We start from the raw sequence: 22,520 nt of genomic DNA on the forward strand, positions 1-22,520 counted from the left end.
TACGTGAATGTGATGACTTATGTGTCGAAACATTCCATAGACCTCAATTATTTGCCTGAAGGACGACAATGTGTGTCGCTCCCAATTGTGTTTTCAGTTGTCAACAAACTTCTATGTTTTAGCTGACCTTCTGTCTCCACCAAAAAGTGTTCCTTTCCCATCACGCCTGCTGCTCTGCCGCTATAGAGCTCAGGAACACGGCTCTGATTTAAAGGGCAAAAGTTGAAAGTAAAAATACAACATATACTTCAGGATGAAGTGTTACACAATCAGCCAAAAAATTCCTGAGTTTATTGGTACTGTTGACTAATATGAAGAGAAGTATAATGACTCGTTCACACTATGTGCCGATATTGGCGTTATTCTGCACCTGATCAACATCAGTCCCCACAAAGGGCACATAGAAGGTAATTGTTTTCTATGGACCTCATTAACACCACACAGACACACACACCATAGGTTGAACAGGATGGACTGGTGTCTATTCAACCTTATCAACTATGTAACCATAGCACTGATGTGCGGTGCAGAAAAACAGGGACACATTGCATTTTTGAGAGGTGAACCGATTGGAAATTTTGGTGCCAAAGTGAAAATTCAGGATGCACTTGTGTGAAAACAAAATTTACAGTTTCTTTTTAAAAAATATATATAAGTTGTATTATATTCGACTTTTTAATTACTATCATGAATTTAAATGAATATGAATTTATTGTCGGCTATTATCAGCACGTTTAGCGCAAGAACAATGCATCCCTTTAAATTCTATATATGTTTTCACACTAGACTGCTGTGCTTCCGTTGTGGTGTAAAAAATCTTGCTTGCTGCATTTTTGGTCAGTTAAAAAAAAACGCATCAAAAAGACACCTGCCAGTTGAAATGCATTGAAAAATTAGCAAGAATGCATCAATAACGTTTCCCGTGTTACATTTTTAAAGCTGTTTTGGAGTCGCATGACCCATTTAAAAAAAAAACAAAAAAAAAAAACAGAATAAGCACAGTAAAATCGTGGTAAAATTGCACCACCACTTTCAGCCGATATGTTTTGGCACCTGAAATTTCGGTGCATCTCTACATTTTGCCACAGCGCATTGACTACAATGAAAGTTATTTAACAAAAAAAAAAAAAAGTAAACCGTGTAACAAACTCACTGCACCACCTCCTCACCGCCTGGCAAAACATACACCAGAAAAATGGAAAACAGAACATTTAGAGTCCATTCACACAGGGGCAACTTTGGATCCGACTTGAAGTCGCCCCAAGTTGCCTCAAGTCGCGCAACATGATAAAATCAATGTAAGTGAATGAGAGCCGTCTTAATGTACACTACTGAAGTTGCTCCGACTTCAGAAAAGGTTCCTGTACTACTTCAATCCGACTTCTAGGCAACTTGTACCCATTGATTTCAATAGAAGTTGCCTCCAAGTCTGATGCCCGTTCACACAGGGGCGACGCGACTTGCAGCGCGACTCACAGACGCGACCTGCACACGACTTCAGCGCCGACTTGCAAAACAACTTCTGTATAGAAGTCAATGCAAGTCGCCTGAAGTCGTCCCAAAAATAGTACAGGAACCTTTTTCTAAGTCGGAGCGACTTGAGTCGCTCCTATTAGAACGGTTCCATAGTACAGAACGGAGCGCGACTTGTCAGGCGGCCAAGTCGCCTGACAAGTCGCGGTAAGCAACTTTCCAGGAAGTAAAAATAGTTTTCTAGGCAAACCCCTCCCTCCCACAGAGCTGATTATTATGTGATTGGCCACTGGTAAAGTCTCCTGTCCTGGAAGCAACTTCAAGTTGCCTTGTAAGTTGCCTCAAGTCGTGCTGCGATTCATACTCAAGTCGTGTCCAAGTTGCCTCCCAAAGTCTCGCTCAAAGTCGTGTTGCCCCTGTGTGAATGGACCCTTAGCGTACGGCAGAGATTTACACAGTACAGTTCTGTCTGACAGGGACGGAGACCTGAGTTTTCATTGCTGCGGTTTTCAGGTAATACGTTTTTTAAAAACCCACTTGAGGTCTCCATCAGAAGCCAATGTGAAAGGGTGAAAGGATGGCAGCAGCTGGGAGACAGGGATAGATCGTGGCCAATCTAACAGGAAGTGCTTGAACACGGCCGTGGTGGGATCATCAGGTATTATTTTAAACAGTAGCTCCAGATGTAAAAAAATATAAAAATGATTATTTAAGTTAGAATATTTATCGTTTAAGATTATAGGATCATTTAGTGACAGCTACTTTAATCTTCAAAAAATGTATTTAATTTCAAAAGTCATGTTTAAAGTCCAACTACAAATGTATCTTTTGCAGTAGGACTGTGCCTGCACTGCAAGGGTTAATTGCTCCTTCTGCTCTAAGGGAACAAAGAAAAAAAAATAAAAAATAAAATAAATAAAATAAAAATAAAAAAAAACATACTTACCTATCACTTTTTATTCTTGATGCAAAATTTGAATAAAATAAAAAAAATGATACTTACCTGCTTTTACCTGTAGCTTTTTCTCCCTCCAGTTCCAGCGGTCTAGGGTCCTGACATCATCAATCAAGACCAAAGCAGGGTCTATAACCCTGCACTGGACGTGACGATGCCAAGGGACAGTCCACTGGGAAGCGCCGTCTGCCCAGGGAGCAGAGGATCAGGTAAGTAAAACAGTTTTTTCTCTCTGCTAGACAAACAAGCTATTAAAGTGGTTGTAAAGGCAGGTGGTTATTTTCCTGTACTGCAGCCTCCCCTCTTAAATACATACCAGATTTCAAATCAGAGATGTGCACGAGAGCCAAGGCTCTCTCTCACTCCTCATGGGCTCAGATACAGCAGAGGGAGCCATTGGCTCCAGATGCTGTCAATCACAGCCAGTGACCAGGAAGTGGGGGCAGGGCAGTGCCCCACTCTGTGTGTCGAGTTGTTAAAATGGTTGTAAAGGCAGAAGTTTTTTTTTTCTCCCTACCATACTTCCATTGTATGCAGTAAAGTAAAAAAAAAAAAAAAAAAAAAAAAAAAACACTTTCTGCAAGCAGCTCCCCACCCCCAACTGTAGCCCCCAACCCAAGCATATAACTGAGCCAGATCACGATTCAGAGACGTGCATGTGAGCCAAGGCTCTTTCACTCCTCATTGGCTCAGATACAGCAGCGGGAGCCATTGGCTCCAGATGCTGTCAATCACAGCCAGTTACGTGCGAGTGGGAGGCAAAGCCTAGCCCCACTGTGTGGGTCATATGGACATGTAGGAGTGCCCCATATAGCAAGCAACTTGCTATGGGGGTTACCAGGCAGGGGGGAGGAGCTAGGAGTGCTGGTGGGGGACCATAGAAGAGAAGGATCTGGGCAGCTCTGTGCGAAACTACTACACAGAGCAGGCATGTAGAAAATGTCTTATTTTTTTTTAAATAACGAATAATCACTTTAACCCTTGCAGTGTGGGTAGAAGGGAGATGGGCTTTAACCAGTTGCCGACCGCCGCACGCCGATGTACGTCGGTACAATGGCACGGGCAGGCATAAGGACATACATGTACGTCCCTTGCCTCCCGCGGGTCGGGGGCCCGATCGGGCCCCCGCCCGGTGCCTGCGGCGGTCGGTATTCGTTCGGGAGCGATCCCGGACGAGGGGACGGCCATTCATTCATGGCCACCCCCTCGCGATCGCTCCCGACGAATAGAAATCCCCGGTGACATCACTTCCTCTCCTGTAATGTAAACACAGGAGAGGAAGTGATGTATTCTCTCCTCCGTGTCGGTATTTTTCGTTCCGACACGGAGGAGAGCGGATCAGTAAGTTGCACCAACACTCACACACACAGTAGAACATGCCAGGCACACTCACACCCCCCCTTTACCCCCCGATCACCCCCCCAATTACCCCTGCCCCCCAGTCACAGTGACACCAATGTCATTTTTTTTTTTTTTTTTTTTGCATTGATGTCATTTGTGACTGTAATAACTGTTAGGGCAGTTAGAGTTAGCCCCCTTTAGTTCTAATGTACCCCCCTAACCCCCCCAATAAAGGTTTAACCCCGTGATCACCCCCCGTCGCCAGTGTCACTAAGGCTGGGTTCACATTGCAGCGGTTTATGAGAACGAATGTGATTCGCACCGCACTGCAGTGCAAATCACATCCGATCTCTGTGCGATTCGAGTTCAGCCATTCGCCGCACCCGCCGCAAATTCGCACGGGACCCTTTTTTTGGCCCGCAGCAGAATCGGATCGCATGGGTGTTCACACCATGCGATCCGAGTTTGCAGATCGCACTGCGATATGCGAACTGATCTGGGGGTGTCAGTAACATTTCACTGACACTCCCAGCAGTTCGCATAGGGCAGTGTGAACTGCCGCCGGGAGGCATGCGATGCGGGAACCCGCCGCGGATTCGCGGCGTTTCCGCATCGCTCCAGTGTGAACCCAGCCTAATAAGCGATCATTTTTCTGATCGCCGTATTAGTGTCACAGGTGACGCTAGTTAGGCAGGTAGGTATTTAGGTTCGCCGCAGCTTTTTATAGCGCCAGGGACCCCCATATACTACCGCATAAAGCCCCCTGATTGCCCCCTAGTTAACCCTTTCACCAGTGATCACCATATAACTGTTACAGGTGACGCTGGTTGGTTAGTTATTTTTTTATAGTTTCAGGGCACCCGCCATTTATTACCTAGTCTCACTAGTGTACCCCTAAATTTAGGGGTGTCTACTTTCCAAAATGGGGTCATTTGGGGGGGGTTTGTGCCATCTTGGCATTTTATGGCCTTCAAAACTGTAACGCCCTTAGAAAGCCTGAAGGCGGTGCTTGGTTTTCGGGGCCCCGTACGCGGCTAGGCTCCCAAAAAGTCCCACATATGTGGTATCCCCGTACTCAGGAGAAGCAGCAGAATTTATTTTGGGGTGTCATTTCACATATGCCCATGGCATGCGTGAGCAATATATCATTTAGTGACAACTTTGTGAAAAAAAAAAAAAAAAAAAATAAGTTTGTAATTTTCCCGCAACTTGTGGCAAAATATAAAATATTCCATGGACTCAACATGCCTCTCAGCAAATAACTTGGGGTGTCTACTTTCTAAAATGGGGTCATTTGTGGGGGTTTTGTGCCATCTTGGCATTTTATGGCCTTCAAAACTGTAATAGGTAGTGAGGAGTGAAATCAAAAAATTACGCCCTTAGAAAGCCTGAAGGCGGTGCTTGGTTTTCGGGGCCCCGTACGCGGCTAGGCTCCCAAAAAGTCCCACATATGTGGTATCCCCGTACTCAGGAGAAGCAGCAGAATTTATTTTGGGGTGTCATTTCACATATGCCCATGGCATGCATGAGCAATATATCATTTAGTGACAACTTTGTTAAAAAAAAAAAAAAAAAAAAAAAAGTTTGTAATTTTCCCGCAACTTGTGGCAAAATATAAAATATTCCATGAACTCAACATGCCTCTCAGCAAATAGCTTGGGGTGTCTACTTTCTAAAATGGGGTCATTTGTGGGGGTTTTGTGCCATCTTGGCATTTTATGGCCTTCAAAACTGTAATAGGTAGTGAGAAGTGAACTCAAAAATTTACGCCCTTAGAAAGCCTGAAGGCGGTGCTTGGTTTTCGGGGCCCCGTACGCGGCTAGGCTCCCAAAAAGTCCCACATATGTGGTATCCCCATACTCAGGAGAAGCAGCAGAATTTATTTTGGGGTGTCATTTCACATACGCCCATAGCATGTGTGAGCAATATATCATTTAGTGACAACTTTGTGTAAAAAAAAAAAAAAATTTTTTTTTTTGTCATTATTCAATCGCTTGAGGCAAAAAAATAAAATATTCAATGGGCTCAACATGCCTCTTATCAATTTCCTTAGGGGGTCTACTTTCCAAAATGGGGTCATTTGGGGGGGTTTTGTACTGCCCTGCCATTTTAGCACCTCAAGAAATGAGATAGGCAGTCGTAAACTAAAAGCTGCGTAAATTCCAGAAAACGTACCTTAGTTTGTAGATGTGACAACTTTTGCGCAAACCAATAAATATACAATTATTGACTTTTTTTTTACCAAAGACATGTGGCTGAATACATTTTGGCCTAAATGTATGACTAAAATTGAGTTTATTGGATTTTTCTAATAACAAAAAGTAGAAAATATCATTTTTTTTAAAAATTTGCGGTCTTTTTACGTTTATATCGCAAAAAATAAAAATCGCAGAGGCAATCAAATACCATCAAAAGAAAGCTCTATTTGTGGGAAGAAAAGGACGCAAATTTTGTTTGGGTACAACATTGCATGACCGCGCAATTACCAGTTAAAGCAGCGCAGTGCCAAAGTGTAAAAAGACCTCTGGTCATTTACCAGCAAAATGGTCCGGTCTGAAAGTGGTTAAGATTGAAAGCTACATTTCCATTAGGCTATTACCTTGTAATTCTGCCATGAAATCTCCAGCTCAGCCACTCCCTATTATGGGGGTGACAATGCTCCTTGCCTCCTAACTGCTCTAATGGGTTGTCACCCTTTAAAATGTGCCTCAAAAAGTCCCCAAGTCATTGCACTGGTATGTTCTGCTTTTGTCATCATAAAGCCAGGCCAGAACCATTACTGTACGGAAATGGCTACAAAATAGGCTGGATGAGAACAGCGGCACTGAAATGCATAAAGAAAATGAAAACATCACGTTCTATTTGTGATCTGCAGCGTGTTAGGAAACTAAAGGTCACTAAACACAATGCAAATCTGCCGAGTATGATAAAGATCATTCAAATACAACACAGAAACCATATAAACACGTATAAAGATGCATCACAAAGTATTCATTATAAAGCACTTGTTGAAAAAAATAAAATTTTTTATGAAAAATAAAAATTAAGGCTCCACTAAAGTGCTACTTAAAAGCATATTATTATAATAACAATAATAAAGTTTAATTTGTACAAAAGACAATTTTATATAAAATATATATACTACAACACTGATGCGGGTTTTTTTTTCATGGAAATAATCATTAAACAAAAAACAGAGTTCAAGAAAATAAAATGTAGAATAAAAAAAATAAAAAATGGATTGTTAAACTCACAAAGCAAAGTCATCTGAAGGCTCCTTCCCCCACCTTACCCTAGTGAGAAAGCCAATTATCTAACCTTCTGCCCTTTGCCTTTTGACAGCTCAGCACCAATTCACTTGCATTTTTTATTTTTTATTATTTTTTTCTCTAGCTGCCTACTTTTCTATCAACTTGCAATCACATAACAGCTGTCTCTTGTGTTCTGCTATGGAAAGAAAATAGACAATGTAGCCTGACACCTAGTGGATAAACAATATACAACAGGCACGGAAATAAAGCAGGGCTCTAGGCTAAATATAAAAATTGTAAATTACCGCAATACTGGTAATTCTCAAAAAAAAAAAAAAAAATGATGTAATGTAGTTTTACTCAGGAGCACTCATATGTGAATCTGTCTTCATATCAGAACCCCTTTAACCTGTTTGTACAATGCTTTCCCAAATCTGACTACCTAATGTGTTTTTTTTTTTCTTCAAAGCGTATTTAAAGCTGAAGTCTAGGCTCTTATTTTCCCATGCAGTGGATCAGTGCCCACACTGCATGGGTAAACTGCTTGCTTTAGTCTAGGGGTTCAGAGAGCCAAGAGATACTCACCTAGTCCTCTCAGTCCACCGCTGTATGCGGGGGAGCAGAGTTTTCCGGAGGATCGGGTGAGTAAAGGCTCTGTGTTCACCCCTAGACAAAACAAGCAGTTAACCCATGCAGTGTGGGCACAGCCCCACTGCATGGCAAAAAAACAAACAAAAAAAAACTGCGTGGCGTTCAGCATTAATCACTTCAATACTGGGCAATTTCACCCCTTTCTTGCCCAGACCAAGTTTCAGCGCTCTCGAATTTTGAATCACAATTGCGCAGTCATGCAACACTGTACCCATATAATGCTTTTATAATTTTTTTTCTCTCACAAATAGAGCTTTATTTTGGTAGTAATTGATTACCACTGTGTTTTTATTTTTTTTGCTAAACAAAAAAAAAAAAAAAAAAAAAAAAAAAAAAATGAAAACGTAAAAAGATAAAATAAAAAAAAACAAAAAAAAAAAAAAAAAGGCTTTTCTTCGTTTTGTTATAAAATTCTGTAAGTTTCCTCCTTCACTGGTGGGCACTGATGAGGCGGTACTCATTAGCCCTGATGGGTGGAACTGACAGGCATTACTGATGGGCACTGATTGGCATCCCTGGTGGGCACTTGTGGGCATCCTTGATAGGTCTGCACAGATGATTAATGCGCTGATCATCAGCGCAGACCCCCCCCCCCCCCAATCAGGAGAGCTGCTGATCGGCTCGCTTCTACCCGCACCTTGTCAGTGTGAATAGAGGAAAAGCCGATAAATGGCACTTCTTGGTTACAATGTGACCAGCAGTGATTGGACACAGCTGATCACATGGTAAAGAGCTTACGTCACAGGCTCTTTACTGAGATGGTAGATGCGGTATGTCAGAGTGACACACCCCACTACTGATCGCCGGGTTGCGCGCACACTCGGGGGAGCGCAAGTGGCTTACCCTGCTGGACGCCATATGATGGGATAACTGATCCCATGCCCGGCTGTGGTTTTACTAGAGGCCAGGCGGGATGTGGTTAAGGTTGTTATTTTGGTACACTTCTTTAAATAAGCCCTGCTCAGTTTATATATTAGGCCAGAGGTCTCCAAACTATGGCGTGTGGGCCACATCCAGCCCCCTATAGATTTTATTTGGCTTGCAGCTCGGGTCAGTGGCTTATCTTGAGCCTGTATCCTGAGTGCACAGACTGAAGATTCAGATCAGCTGGTCTTGCTTCTGATGGGGACCCCAACATGAGGATGGATGGGGACCGTAATGTATTCTGATTTGTAAGAAAGGCTCTGATGTGAAGGGTGGGGGCTTCTAATGTGAAAAGGGAAACTATGAGGTGTTAAAGGGGGACTCTGCTGTAAAGGGCTCTGATGTAATCGGAAGGCTTCCGAAATGAAGTTATTTCTTGGCGCGTTTATGAATTTAAGTTTTATTTTACATTTATAAAACTGATTTTCTTTTCAGCCCACAAATAATTTGTCAAATTTACAATGTGGCCCTCATACTGAAAAGTTTGGAGGCTCCAGTATTAGGCTAACAAAGGAAAGTAATTCAAGTATTAAAAAGAGGCAGACGGCACCCCAAAGATTGCAGTGACAGCCAAAGGCTGAAGACCTCATTTTCTTTGTATATGAATCCCTAGCCTGCATGTGATCACTGTCATACCACTCCGATTGGTTCCTGTAGGAAAAAAGCTTGAGTCGATCTCCTCAATCTACTGCTGCTTCATCATCCAATCACCGGTTACAGAAAGGAAGATTACAAAAAAAAAAATCCACTTCCTGCTAGAGCTGCACAATTAATCCTCAAGAATCGTTATCGCGATCTTGACTAAAGTGTTTCACAATTCTTTCTATGCAAAGAAATCTCTCTGCTCTTCTGAAGCTACAGCCATCAAAGGAAAGGAAGGAAAAAACTGGGTAGTCTGCCAAGAATCAAAACATTCTTTATCAGTTGAACTGAAGTATAAACATTGTAACAATTTGTCAATGGAATAGACTGTGTGTGTGTAAGTGAAAAAAGTTTAACCACTTAAACACTAAACCTTTTTCTGACATTTGTTGGTTTCAAGTTAAAATATTTTTTTTGGGCTAGAAAATTACTTAGAACCCCAAAACATTACATATATATATTTTTTTAGTAGACAACCTAGAGAATAAAATGGTGGTTGTTGCAAGAGGGGATGCTGACAGCTATAAGAATAAGGTAGGATATACTGTATATACCTAGGACAATAGCTGATATGCAATTTTGCCCGGAGTTCTGCTATCAGTATATTACCTCATATATAGTCCTTCCCACTGAGCTCACACCGCACACACTATATAGTAGATAGAACTTGCTGTTGGATTGAAAGCCAAGGTTCATTTGATTAGTCTCTTATTATCATTAGCTACATTTGTTATGGAAGTATTAACCACTTCAGCCCTGGAAGGTTTTACCTCCTTCATGACCAGGCCATTTGTGATACGGCACTGTGTTACTTTAACTGACAATTGCGCGGTTGTGCAACACCCAAATAAAATTGATGTCTTTTTTCCCCACAAATGGAGCTTTCTTTTGGTGGTATTTGATCATCTCTGCAGTTTTTATTTTTTTGCGCTAGAATCAAAAAAAGGGCAACAATTTAAAAAAAAAAAACTTTTTTTTTTACTTTCTGATATAAAACATTCAATAAAACAATTAAAAAAAAAAATTAATTTCTTCACCAATGTATGTAGTTATCACATCTACAAACTAGGTGATAGATTTATGGCATTTCTTTTTTTATTTAACTAGTAATGGTGGCGATCAGCGATTTTTAGGGGGACTGCAACATTGCGGTGGACAGATCGGACACCTGACACCTTTTTTGGGAACCAGTGACACTACTACAGTAATCAGTGCTAAAAATATGCACTGTTACTGTACTAATTACAATGGCAGGAAAGGGGTTAACACCAGGGGCGATCAAAGGGTAAAGTGTGCCCCTAGGGGGTGCTTTCTAACTGTGTGGGAGTGATCCATGTTCCTGATTAGTAGGAACACAAGATCACCGAGTTCATCTCTGACAGAACGGCGGTCTGCCTTGTTTACATCGGCAGACTAGAGCTGGGCGATTTTCTCCAAAAACAAAAAAAAACAAAAAAAAAAAAAAACACTTGATTCACAATTCAAATATTTTTTTTTTTGATGGACACTGCGCCGCTCCCAAGGAACTGTGGGCAGGAGTTTCTAGGTGAGGCCGCAGCTTCACTTTGGTTGGCAGCAGTTTAGACATTAATGTGTGTGTGTGTGTGTGTGTGTGTGTGTGTGTGTGTGTGTGTGTGTGTGTGTGTGTGTGTGTGTGTGTGTGTGTGTGTGTGTGTGTGTGTGTGTGTGTGTGTGTGTGTGTGTGTGTGTGTATGCAGTTGTGCTCATAAGTTTACATATCCTGGCAGAATTTGAACCCCTAGTGAACCCTAAGTGAAAATGTCCAAATTGGGCCCAAAGTGTCAATATTTTGGCCACCATTATTTATCAGCACTGCCTTAACCCTCTTGGGCATGGAGTTCCCCAGAGCTTCACAGGTTGCCACTGGAGTCCTCTTCCACTCCTCCATGGCAAAAATCACTGAGCTGGTGGATGTTAGAGACCTTGCGCTCCTCCACCTTTCATTTGAGGATGCCCCACAGATGCTCAATAGGGTTTAGGTCTGGACACATGCTTGGCCAGTCCATTAGCTTTACCCTCAGCTTCTTTAGCAAGGCAGTGGCCATGAATACTGCCCTGCGGGCCAGTCTGCGAAGCGAGGGGATCATTCTCTGCTTCAGTATGTCACAGTACATGTAGGCATTCATGGTTCCCTCAATGAGTTGTAGCTCCCCAGTGCCAGTAGCAGTCATGCAGCCCCAGATCATGACACCCCCACCACCATGCTCGACTGTAGGCAAGCGGCACTTGTCTTTGTACTCCTCACCTGGTTGACACCACACACGCTTTACACCATCTGAACCAAATACGTTTATCTTGGTCTTATCAGACCACAGGACATGGTTCCAGTAATCCATGTCCTTGGTCTGCTTGTCTTCAGTAAACTGTTTTGCGGGGTTTCTTGTGCATCATCTTTAGAAGAGACTTCCTTCTGGGATGACAGCCATGCAGACCAATTGTGCGGCGTATGGTCTGAGCACTGACAGGCTGACTCCCCACCCCTTCAACCTCTGCAGCAATGCTGGCAGCACTCATACGTCTATTTCCCAAAGATCATCTCTGAATAGGACACTGTGCACATGCACTAAACTTCTTTGGTCAACCATGGCAAGGCTTGTTACGAGTGGAACCTGTCCTGTTAAACCTCTGTATGGTCTTGGCCACTGTGCTGCAGCTCAGTGTCAGGGTCTTGGCAATCTTCTTATAGCCTAGGCCAAGCATGTCCAAAGTCCGGCCTGTGGCCCGGTTTTGAACTGCCCGCCTGGTTATCTAAACATATATATCTTTTGTGGCCCCCCGACAACCTCCAAGTGCCGGGGCAACAAAATCTATATAGTCTGGCTGCCTCGGAGGGAGGAGGTGGGACAAGCGCCGTATTTCCTGTTTACACGGCAGCCTCTGTAAGAGGAAGTCCCATCTCTGGCGCTGCCATTGGATGACTGTTCTGTCCATCAAAGGAGGGGGGACTTTCACTTAAAGAGGGCGCTGGGAAAACAGGAGATTCTCATGTAGGATACCTTTGGAGCTCGTCTTGCCCCCTCCATGTCCCCTCCAAGGCTGTACTGTTGACAAATGGTGCGTGCATTCCTGGCAATGGTGGGGCTGCATTCCTGGCTAATATTGGGGCTGCATTTCTTGGAATGGTGAGTACATTCCTGGCAATGGTGGGGCTGCATTTCTTGCAATGGTGAGTGCCTTCCTGGCTAATGGCGAGTGCATTCCTGGTAGTGGTGGGGCTGCAATTCTTGCAATGGTGAGTGCATTCCTGGCAATGGTGGGGCTGCATTTCTTGCAATGGTGAGTGCATTCCTGGCAATGATGGGTGCTGCATTCCTGGCAATGATGGGTGCTGCATTCCTGGCAATGATGGGTGCTGCATTCCTGGCAATGATGGGTGCTGCATTCCTGGCAATGGTGGGTGCAGCATTCAATTGGCGATTGGTGCTGCATTCATGGCAATAAGGGGTCTCTGCCGATGGGCACTGACCTTTATTTTAAATTTAATTTATTTTTCCTGAAACTTCCCTCTTAAAGTGAAGGTGCGTGTTATACGCCAATAAATATGGTATAGCCAAATAACACGCCTGAGCTCATCTCGTTACTCACACACAGTCCACAAAGGCAAGAGAATTCTTGTTGGGCAGTGTATTAGTGCTCGAACAAACACACTTAGACCAAATTTTAATGGTTCAAATGTCAGGCAAAATGGTTGGCCCTCGCGCATGTTCACTTCATCAAATCTGGCTCTTTGAAAAAAGTTTGGACAACCCTGGCCTAGGCCATCTTTATGTAGAGCAACAATTCTTTTTTTCAGATCCTCAGAGAGTTCTTTGCCATAAGGTGCCATGTTGAACTTCCAGTGACCAGTATGAGAGTGATAACAAAACTGAACACACCTGCTCCCCATTCACACCTGCGACCCTGTAAAACAAACGAGTCACATGACTCAGAGGAGGGAAAATGGCTAATTGGGCTCAATTTGGACATTTTCAGTTAGGGGTGGACTCGCTTTTTTTGCCAGCGGTTTAGACATTAATGGCTGTGAGTTTTTTTGAGTGGGCAACAAATTGACATTGTTATACAAGCTGTACACTCACTACTTTACATTGTAGCAAACTGTCATTTCTTCAGTGTTGTCACATGAAAAGATATAATAAAATATTTACAAACAAAAATGTTAGGGGTGTACTTTTGTGAGTGTGTGAATATATATATATATATATATTATATTATATACATATATATATTATATTATATACATACATATACATTATATATATATATACACAGTATTGCCTACTATATGATGCTCCTCCCTGCATGCTATGGTCCTGCTATATTACTACTACAAAATACAGAAGTGATGTAAAGGTAGATGAAGGAATCAAAGTGCCCACTAAGAGAGACCCTTATTTAACCACTACAATACAGGGCACTTTCACCCCCTTCCTTCCCAGCCCAATTTTCACTGAAAGCTCTAGCGCTTTCAGTGACAATTGCGCAGTCATGCTACACTGTACCCAAATGAAATTTTTATCATTTTGTTCGCACAAATAGAGCTTTATTTTGGTGGTATTTATTCACGACTCAGTTTTTTATTTTTTGCGATATAAGCGCAAAAAAGCGGAAATTTGGAGAAAAAAAAAACAATATTTTCTTTTTTCTATTTTAAAAGAAATCCAATAAAATCAAATTTTGTCATAAATTTAAGCCAAAATGTATTCTGCTATATGTTTTTGGTAAAAAAAATTCCGTTAAGTGTATAATAATTGGTTTGTGTGATCACGGACATATGTACGCAAATGATCATGTACATATGTGTGCAGGTGATCACGTACATATGTGTGCAGATAATCATTGAGACATGTGATTTTAGTGGGACATATGTGGGGGACATGTTTTTATTATTAGGGACATGTATGTTTTGGGGACATGTGTGGGGACATTGTGTTTATACTGTGTGGTGCGTTTACTGTGTGGTGATTTGTGTGTACACTAGACTGGTGATCAGTGAGTAAAAAGCTGTAAAAAACAGCTCATACTCACTGATCATCAGCCGGTTGCAGCGTTCTGCTCTCCTCTCCTCAGCGATGACTTCCGTGTGAGGAGAGGAGAGCCGATTGCCTAGCAACCGGCTGTTTGTTTACATCACATGACGGATTGGACACGGCCGTCATGTGATCAGGAGGGCCAATCACAGAGCCCTCCTGCCGATCTGAGATGCGCCGTGTCCGGGTGACACGGGCGCATTGGGATCACGCCGCTGCGCGGGCACGCGCGCGATCCCGCTCCTTCTGATGGACGTTCCTGAACGTCCTATCAGGAGTAGACGGCTCCCACCCGGCCGTATATGTGCATTGGCCGGGTGGGAAGTGGTTAAAACCAAACATTTTTAAATAAATAGCAAAATAGATGAAATAAAATTACTCCAACCATACTTGTTCACCCAAAAATTTATAAATTGACCTTGGGTGACAAATGACTGATTACCTGCTGAGGTCCTCGGATTCTTCTCTCTGTGATGTCTATGGATTCATCCATATTTGCAATATCTGGCATACGGAAGGTATTCGTACATTTCACAGATGGACTGTGGGCTGCAGGGAATAGACTGCTATTGTGCGCTCCTGCTGCAAAGGTGTCCTTGTAGTTAGGTCCTAGTTCATCAACCTTGACATTGTCCATGTGGCATACAGTTCTCGGTGAACGAGGCGAATATGGTGGGCTGCTCACTGCTGTGCTGAACTTCCTAAGATTGAGGGGCGCTTCCACCTGGGCTTTGCTAGAATTTGCATTTTGTTCCAGTACCAGAGGAAGAACTGGCAGCTTTTCCACAGAACTCTGTAAAAATTCTGAATTGTCAGTGCTTGGTGGGAACTTCACACTCAAGTTTGAGAGGGACTCTACAGAGACGGTCAGATCTTCATCTGAACACAACCCGCGTGGTGTGATGGGTGTAAAGTGTGATGGGCCAATTCCCATAATTGGCTTCTGTGGTATCTGGGCTTCCTGGCAGTCTTCATCTGTGCATTGGATGGGCATAGAAACCGGTAGCTGTGCACCTGCATTTAATCAAAGTATGAAATATATTATTTAATATTACTGCATAAAAGTTTAATTTTCCTAAATCCAAGATGAATGGCTTTAACACTCAAACTAAAAAGGAAGCAGTTAGCAAGTGGCTATAGTCTCCAAAATGTAAGGGTTAAAGTATCAAACAGTTAAGTTTCCACAATGAACTGTGGGGATCCCTGGTGCAAGCCAGAGCTCCTATTTTTGGAGCCTCTCTTTAGGAATTAAAGCTTATCGAACACCAACATTTTTTTTGACTTGGAAAATGGGAAAGGTTAAAACTCCTGCCAGGTTTATATAGCTGTCTCCCTACGGGAAGATTCATTCCCCCTCTATTATAATATTATAATTATAATCGTAACGTGAACATATAGAAAAATCTCTCAATAGAATACCATTCCAGTGACAACAGTCTAATGGTGGCTGCTTGTGTTTTAATTTTATTATCCAATTAATGTGAGATTTGACCAAAAAGTTCACATTTGCAAACAACGGAACAGGCATAAGTTCCCTTCTGATCGATTTAATTTGGATTTGATCAAACTGAGTTAATCAGCCAAGGCAGAAAATTGTTGATCATTCTGCATCAAATCAGCAGCACTTGATACTTATTGATAGATACTTTATTCATGAATGCAATCGTATTTTAAAGTCGCCATCTGCGGCTTTCCTCTGCTGGATGGACCTCTGACTGCGGACATATCTCTGACTAGTCTTGTTACTTAGAGTGCCCTACATCCAGAAACCCATCCCTCCAGCATGGCAGTGGTAAGACTATGACCTGATCTGGGGGGGGGGCCGCTTCCCCATTCCAAGCCCTCCACCACCCCTGACGCTTGCCAACAGTTTCCAAACTTGAGCACAGCATTAAGAGCTGCTCCTCCCCATCCCATTCCCTTTCAGCTACCATGTGCACAGTATACAGCTAGCTACTGCCACTAATTGCCGTTCCAACCATGGGATTTTACAGGTCGGAACTGCAAGCAGTAGCTAGCTATACACTGTGCACATTGTAGCTGTAAGGAAATGGGATTTCAGTTCCAGCGTGTGCTGTGTGGTGAGCAGGAGCTCTGCCTGTGTTCAGGCTGTGTACAATGTAGGGACCAGAGACAGATCTCTGCCCAGTGACACCTGTACTGTGCCCTTCTAACCCGCTTTACTGTGCCCTATTTCCCCCCTCCCTCCACCAGCTGTCACATCTGCCCCCATGTCTCCCAATGACCCTCCCATCCCCATCCTTTTCCACCCAGCGATCACAACCTTTTCCATCCCAACTCTCCCACTCCACAAGCCCCACCCCACGCTCAACTACCCAGCCCTTACTTACCCCTCTACTCCCCCCCCTCCCCCAACTCCCAAACCATCTCCCCCCACCTCCCTACCTACTCTTAATAGGCGATAGGTAATTGGTATCAGTGAGTACTTGCAAAAAAGTATCGGTACTCATAATCTGTGTTAAAAAAGTGGTATCGATGCATCTCTACTATCCACCAAAACAAAAACCTCTTTCTAGTGTGTGGAATATCAAAAGGAATGGGCTGTCGGCTACAGGTTGATTATTCCTATCAGGAGAGATCAATTAGAAAATAAATTGATCGTATACCAAAGCATGCATACAGTTAACATTAGAGAATATATCCCCTCACTTTTTAGAGATCTACTCTCACTTCTTGTGTCTCCTAGACAGGACATCAAGGTAAATTTCCCCAACTAGGCATAGATCGGAAACCGGACAGAGGTCTGAACCATTCCCTACTCCAAGGGTCTCGTTCCCACAGGTGGTAAAAACACGAGTTGGATCTGCATGATTTGCTGCTCTATACCCCACCAACTGCCAACCAGAAAGTGAATATTGCCAGCAGACACGTTTGTATAATATGCCTTTGTTTCTTCTCAGTGCAGCAAATTTTATACAGCATGTCATGGTTGGTAGGAGGCTTGCCAACCCTGCCCTATTCAAGTCAAAAGGGACTGCAAACGCAAATCACATCTAAAGCGGGCTGGACAGGAAAAAAAAAAATGGATTTCCCCATCCACAAAAGCAAGGTGGATGGAGGAATCCTCCCTGCTGAGACAATGTATTCTGATGGAGGGGACCCTCCGCTGTCCGAATACACTTATCCGTGGCTACAGCCCATTGGCTACAACTGCTGATTTAGATACATTTTCCAACAAGCCCGTTCGATAGAAGTTGATTGCTAGATTGACTTCTGTTGAGTGGAAGCAGCCACAAAAGGATTGGAATTCAGCCATTCCCTGCTAAACTGGCCGAATTTCGATCAACCTATGGCCCGTTTTAAGTGAAAGGATGCAGTGCAGTCTGGTGGGACTTTGTGTAAATCGAATTTGGGGGGGGGGGGGAAATAAAAAAAAAAAAAAAAAAAAAAAGGCACTCAGAAGGCGGCACATCCCCTTCTGAACTCATGTGAACCAACTCTAAACCACCTCCGAAAAGCAATATGTTTACAAACCGGACCCGTGTGTGAACAAGGCCTATAACAAAAAAACGACTGGCCTGAGATACTTTAAGTAACGTAATATCATTATTAGGTTTGTGTGCAGTTTAATTAATCCTGCTACGTAATAAAATCCACGAAACTGTGTAAGCAGTGAGGAAACATTGCAAAAAAGCAAAAATACTGGTACACGCAGCAATTTGTAGATTGTGAAGATTGTTATAATGTTTTGGGGTACATTCTTAGTAATCTTGAATTTCAGCAGAGGTAAGATGCATTTGTTTTTCTAAAATCAGTAAACCCAACTAGCTGATATGTAAATGTTCTGAGTTTTTCTTTACATTTTTTGTAAAGACTAGAGAAAATACAGTTACTCAATGTCAACCAGAGTATATTTTTTAGAGGAACATGCAGGAGCCTCTATAACACCACAAGAAAGGAAACGGCACATTTAAACTTTCTTGAAACTGCATACCTGCCACCTGGGTCAGAGGAGTACAGGGTCAAGTATCAAGTACTGTGATGTTTTCAAGAATGTACAGCCAAAATCTGCCTGCATTGCATAGAGAAGCACAGAAACCCACTGGTGAAATTATTGGGTCTAAAATAAGGTCAAAAAAGGAAGGAAAAATGTCAGGTCACCCTGGCTGTGCAGTATGGCAGTGATGCCAGAATCTCGAGACAGAATTACAAATCATGTGGCCGAATAAAACTCCCACATACTGTATTCTAACTGTATGTTTATCGGTTTTTATAAAACTCAACTTCAGTTTATCCCTGAATCAAAATCCCCAACACAATGATAACTACCAATCCATCCTTTTTTTTTCTTACCAGAAGCCATCCTGCTCTGGGACTGGAGCCAAAACCCACCCAAAGTTTGCTCCAAAAACCAGCTAAAAACCTTGGTGCTTATGAAACTGATCTGATCACTTTAGTGATGTTTATAGCATAAAACATGGAATAACATTTTTAAGACCATGTATTGTTTTTAGAAGCTAGGCTTCCCCTATTCATATGCTAATAAACCCACTGGACTGGTTCATGAGCTCAAGACAAGAAGTGTGCTACAGGAAGAGGGAACAAAGGACTTGAACAAGCCATGTGCAGAGGACACAAAGGAACTGGGAGAAGCCTTTTCAAAACTGCAATATGATATAAGCAGTCTGGAAGATCTTGGATCACCACCCCCCTCATAAAGAAAGGCTTAAAATAGGAACCTTACCTAGGAATGACACTAAATCTACAACCCAACGTAACTTTTAGTGTATCCCTGTTGCATACATTATCCATGCCAATTTGCTGGGAAGGATAGATAGTTTGTGCATGTATATATTGTATGACCATTAGGGGTGCAAAGGATCGTCACTGATCCGTGTTCTGAACGGGTCACCCTGTTCGGATCGGCACACGCTGCTATCCACGGCCTCGGCCTTAGGAAAGGCTGCGGCTTCGGCCTAGCTCCGGAGTGGCGGCCATATTGGTGGAACTGTCGGCCATTTACAATGTGATCGCTCCTCTCTCCCCTCTGTATAGATCTGTACAGTGTAGGGGAGAGATTGGATGGCAGCAGCGCTGTGGGCTGGATCTGTACTACCCACATCGCTGCGCTGTGACAATTGCAGACACAGCCATCCCTCCATACTCTGCCAATACTCTGCCTTACCCAGCCATACTCAGCCAATATTACAGTGGGGAGATTGTGGATATTACAATGGGGACTAGATGGTGGTGGAATTTTCACAGGTTTTTGCAAATTCAATTATTATTTGCTGATCCAAAAAAATTATCCGATCCGTGACTCTGATCCGAGGAACGATCCGATCTGTGAGTTTTTTGATCCATTGCACCCCTAATGACCATTTTACGATGCTTTGTACATTTCCAATTGTTTTTCCTAAGAGCACACAATTTTTGTTTATTAAACCAAATTTATATCGTTTTTTATGCTTCCTTGCTTTTACTGCAAAGTAAACTCCCATGGACGATTTTTACCTATAGGTAAGCCTATAGTAATAGGCTTACCTACAGGTAAAGTAAATATCTCCTAAACGTGAACCATGTAGGAGATATTTACTTGTGAAGCTGCCAACTACATCACCAGTACATGCACTTTGAATGAACGGCATACCGTGTTGTTCCTACAGAGCCCTGTGCCGTGAACAGCGGTTCCTGTGTGCATACGCGGGAGTGACGTCATCTCGGCTCATCGAATCAAAAGGTCTGAAGCTTGCCAACCCAGAACGAAGACTGGGTGAAGATGGAAGCCCTGCGGTGACAGCGCGCCGCTGGATGGCTTCGTTTTAAGGCAAGTTTCACATAATGTGCTAGTATGCGATTCATACTATAAAACTTTGCCTTGCAGGTTAAAAACCCCCAAAAAAATTTAAAAAATCACAGCGGTTTACTACCGCTTTAAAAAACGCAAAGTAAAGCAATACAAGTCAGCTATGTTAAGTTCCGTATCCCTGTCCTCACAGGTTCACATTCATGCAAAAAACATGCTTGCTGTGTTTAGTCTAATGTTACCCTCTTTATAGGTATGAAGCGTTTACAGTTAGATTAGGAGATGTGGAAGCATGCATTTTTTTCAATGTAAAATCGAAAGCCCATCATACCATTACTAGATGCGATTTCTCCCTTTAGAAGGTGGCTTTGTCTTCTAGATAACTTGGAAATCCGGCTAAATTGTTCCTTTAGGTCTGAGAAAACCCGCACAAAGCTTTGCCTGTGTGTAAAACATTTTGGTTTAAAGCGTACGTTAGCAGAGAAGGAAACAAACATCATGCTAATGTCTTTTAAAGGCAAAACACAACCAATGAGCACTTGTACCTTAAATACTGATAAAGTATGTCACTGAAATAATTCTATACAAAATAAATTGGTTATAAAATCTTGATTCATAAAATAAAATAAAAAATTCAGTTATAGAAACAATAGGAGGTGCATTTATTAAAGAAAATCCACATAGCTTTTTTTCCCCATTGAACTGTGCAAAATCTAATATTCTCAAGCTTTATTCTCTGCAGTTTGAATGTGGATAATACCACATTATGACCACTAGTGGCCATAATGTGGTATTTTCCCAATTCACGCATTCTTCAACTGCATAGAAAAATAGCCTGAGAACTTTCGGTTTTGCCCCATTCGCAAACAATGAATTTACATACAGTTTTGATGATAAGCTATGTGAATGTTTTCATATAAAGCACACACCCTGGACATCTTTCACTAAATCTATAAACAGTATAGACCCAACCCTGCCAAAGCATTTAGTTAGTTCACCCAGTTACAAGTAGAGTCATATTTTCACCTTCTCCATTTCAGTCTTGATTTCAATTATTAAAAAAATAGGTGTGTTGAGCATAAATCTTATATCAGAATTGTATTGTGGTCTGTGTTACCAGTAGGGAGAATCACACTCTAGGTGCCCTGGTGCCCAATGTTACCTAGACAAAATGATGGGTTGTCAGAGTTGTCACCAGAACCAGAGGTAGAGGAAAAATTATTCAAACAGGACACTTGTTCCAGTGATAACTGTGTAAGAGGGAGTTTCCCTTTACATTGTAGATATTAACAGTTATTTACTATTGTGTCTTCTAGACAGGAAGTGAAGATCTCCCCAACCGAACACAGAGAGAGAATGGATCTGTTTTCACAGCCTTCTTTGATGGCTTCAGTTCCACTGATCTTCAATTAAAAAAAACAAAAACAAAAAAACATACTGCAGATCTTTTACTAGGTACAGAGAAATGTAGGTATAAATTGCAGCCACAAATGAATGAAAAAGTATCCGGTTCTCTTTGTATTGCTTCCTTTGTGTGAAATACTTAGTGATCCTGCCAGTCCCCCAGCTTTCTTACTTCAAACTGACCACGTTAGGCTTGGTTGCACTTTCATCCCAGCATGGTCAGTTTTCTAGCTGTGCTGGGTGCACAGTCTGCTTGTCCCCCAATGGTCAGTGTTATGCCGACATGCTGCCCTGCCCCCCCCCCCCCCCCCCTCACACGCACACTGAAACAGCTTATCACTGGTAAGATCAGTGTACTATTGTTTCTCTCCCTCCTGCTGACATGCCCCCTGCAGTCTCCACCCTCCAGCCCTCTAAGGGCTTGTTCACACGTAATTAAGAAGAATGAAGTAATTCTCAAATTCCCATTAAGTTTATAGCTATAACACTTATGACATGGTTTTGAAGCGTTGACCAATCATCAAGAATGCTTGTTTTAAATGCTCATGAAAGTGTTGTATTTTCAGAGGGAAGTTCTTAATGGGGAAGAGGAAATGATCTGCTTTAAGGGGTGATTGGGTTGTGGTGCGATGGCAGGCATTTTTGTTAATTCTTTGCAAGACAGATTAATATACTTTTGATCTCTTTGACACTTGGCTTGGTCCAGCACAATAGTATAATGGAAGGACTGTCAGTCACTTAAAGGCATTGACTCTTGTTGGCACCAACATTTTGGTGACACAAAAAGCTTTTGCTCAATGCCTCTGCTCCTGCCTGGCACCATCAGTATTGCTGACTGGTTGATGTTTTTGCCCGCACACAGAAGCTAAGGGTGTTACCACACCAAAATGTGCTGGAGCTGCTCTGTCCTAATTCTCCATTATTTCCCAATGCATACTGGGATACAGGAAACTCCACTGCCTGTCCCCCAGAACCCAGTTAATACTTTATAAACACTTCACTAACATGCTATAAAATGCTATAGGTGCAGTTACAGCGCATTTCCATCAAAATGAATGGAGGCG

General features: G+C 42.5%; 1 protein-coding gene across 2 annotated transcripts in view; it reads right to left on the minus strand.

The window, feature by feature from the left end:
- Nucleotides 1-22,520, minus strand: part of TANK (TRAF family member associated NFKB activator) — a 149,087-nt gene that overhangs the window by 6,754 nt on the left and 119,813 nt on the right. For both annotated transcript variants that reach the window (XM_077447592.1, XM_077447591.1), the window contains exons 8-9: nt 20,384-20,493; nt 14,728-15,299 (exon numbers count right to left, since the gene is read on the minus strand). In XM_077447592.1, coding sequence (XP_077303718.1) covers nt 14,728-15,299; nt 20,384-20,493 — 682 coding nt within the window. The remainder of the gene's footprint in view (nt 1-14,727; nt 15,300-20,383; nt 20,494-22,520) is intronic.

This window comes from Lithobates pipiens, unplaced genomic scaffold (assembly GCF_037356315.1).
Source record: "Lithobates pipiens isolate NorthernLeopardFrog02 unplaced genomic scaffold, aLitPip1_a1.2 Scaffold_22, whole genome shotgun sequence".
Taxonomy (NCBI): Eukaryota; Metazoa; Chordata; class Amphibia; order Anura; family Ranidae; genus Lithobates; species Lithobates pipiens.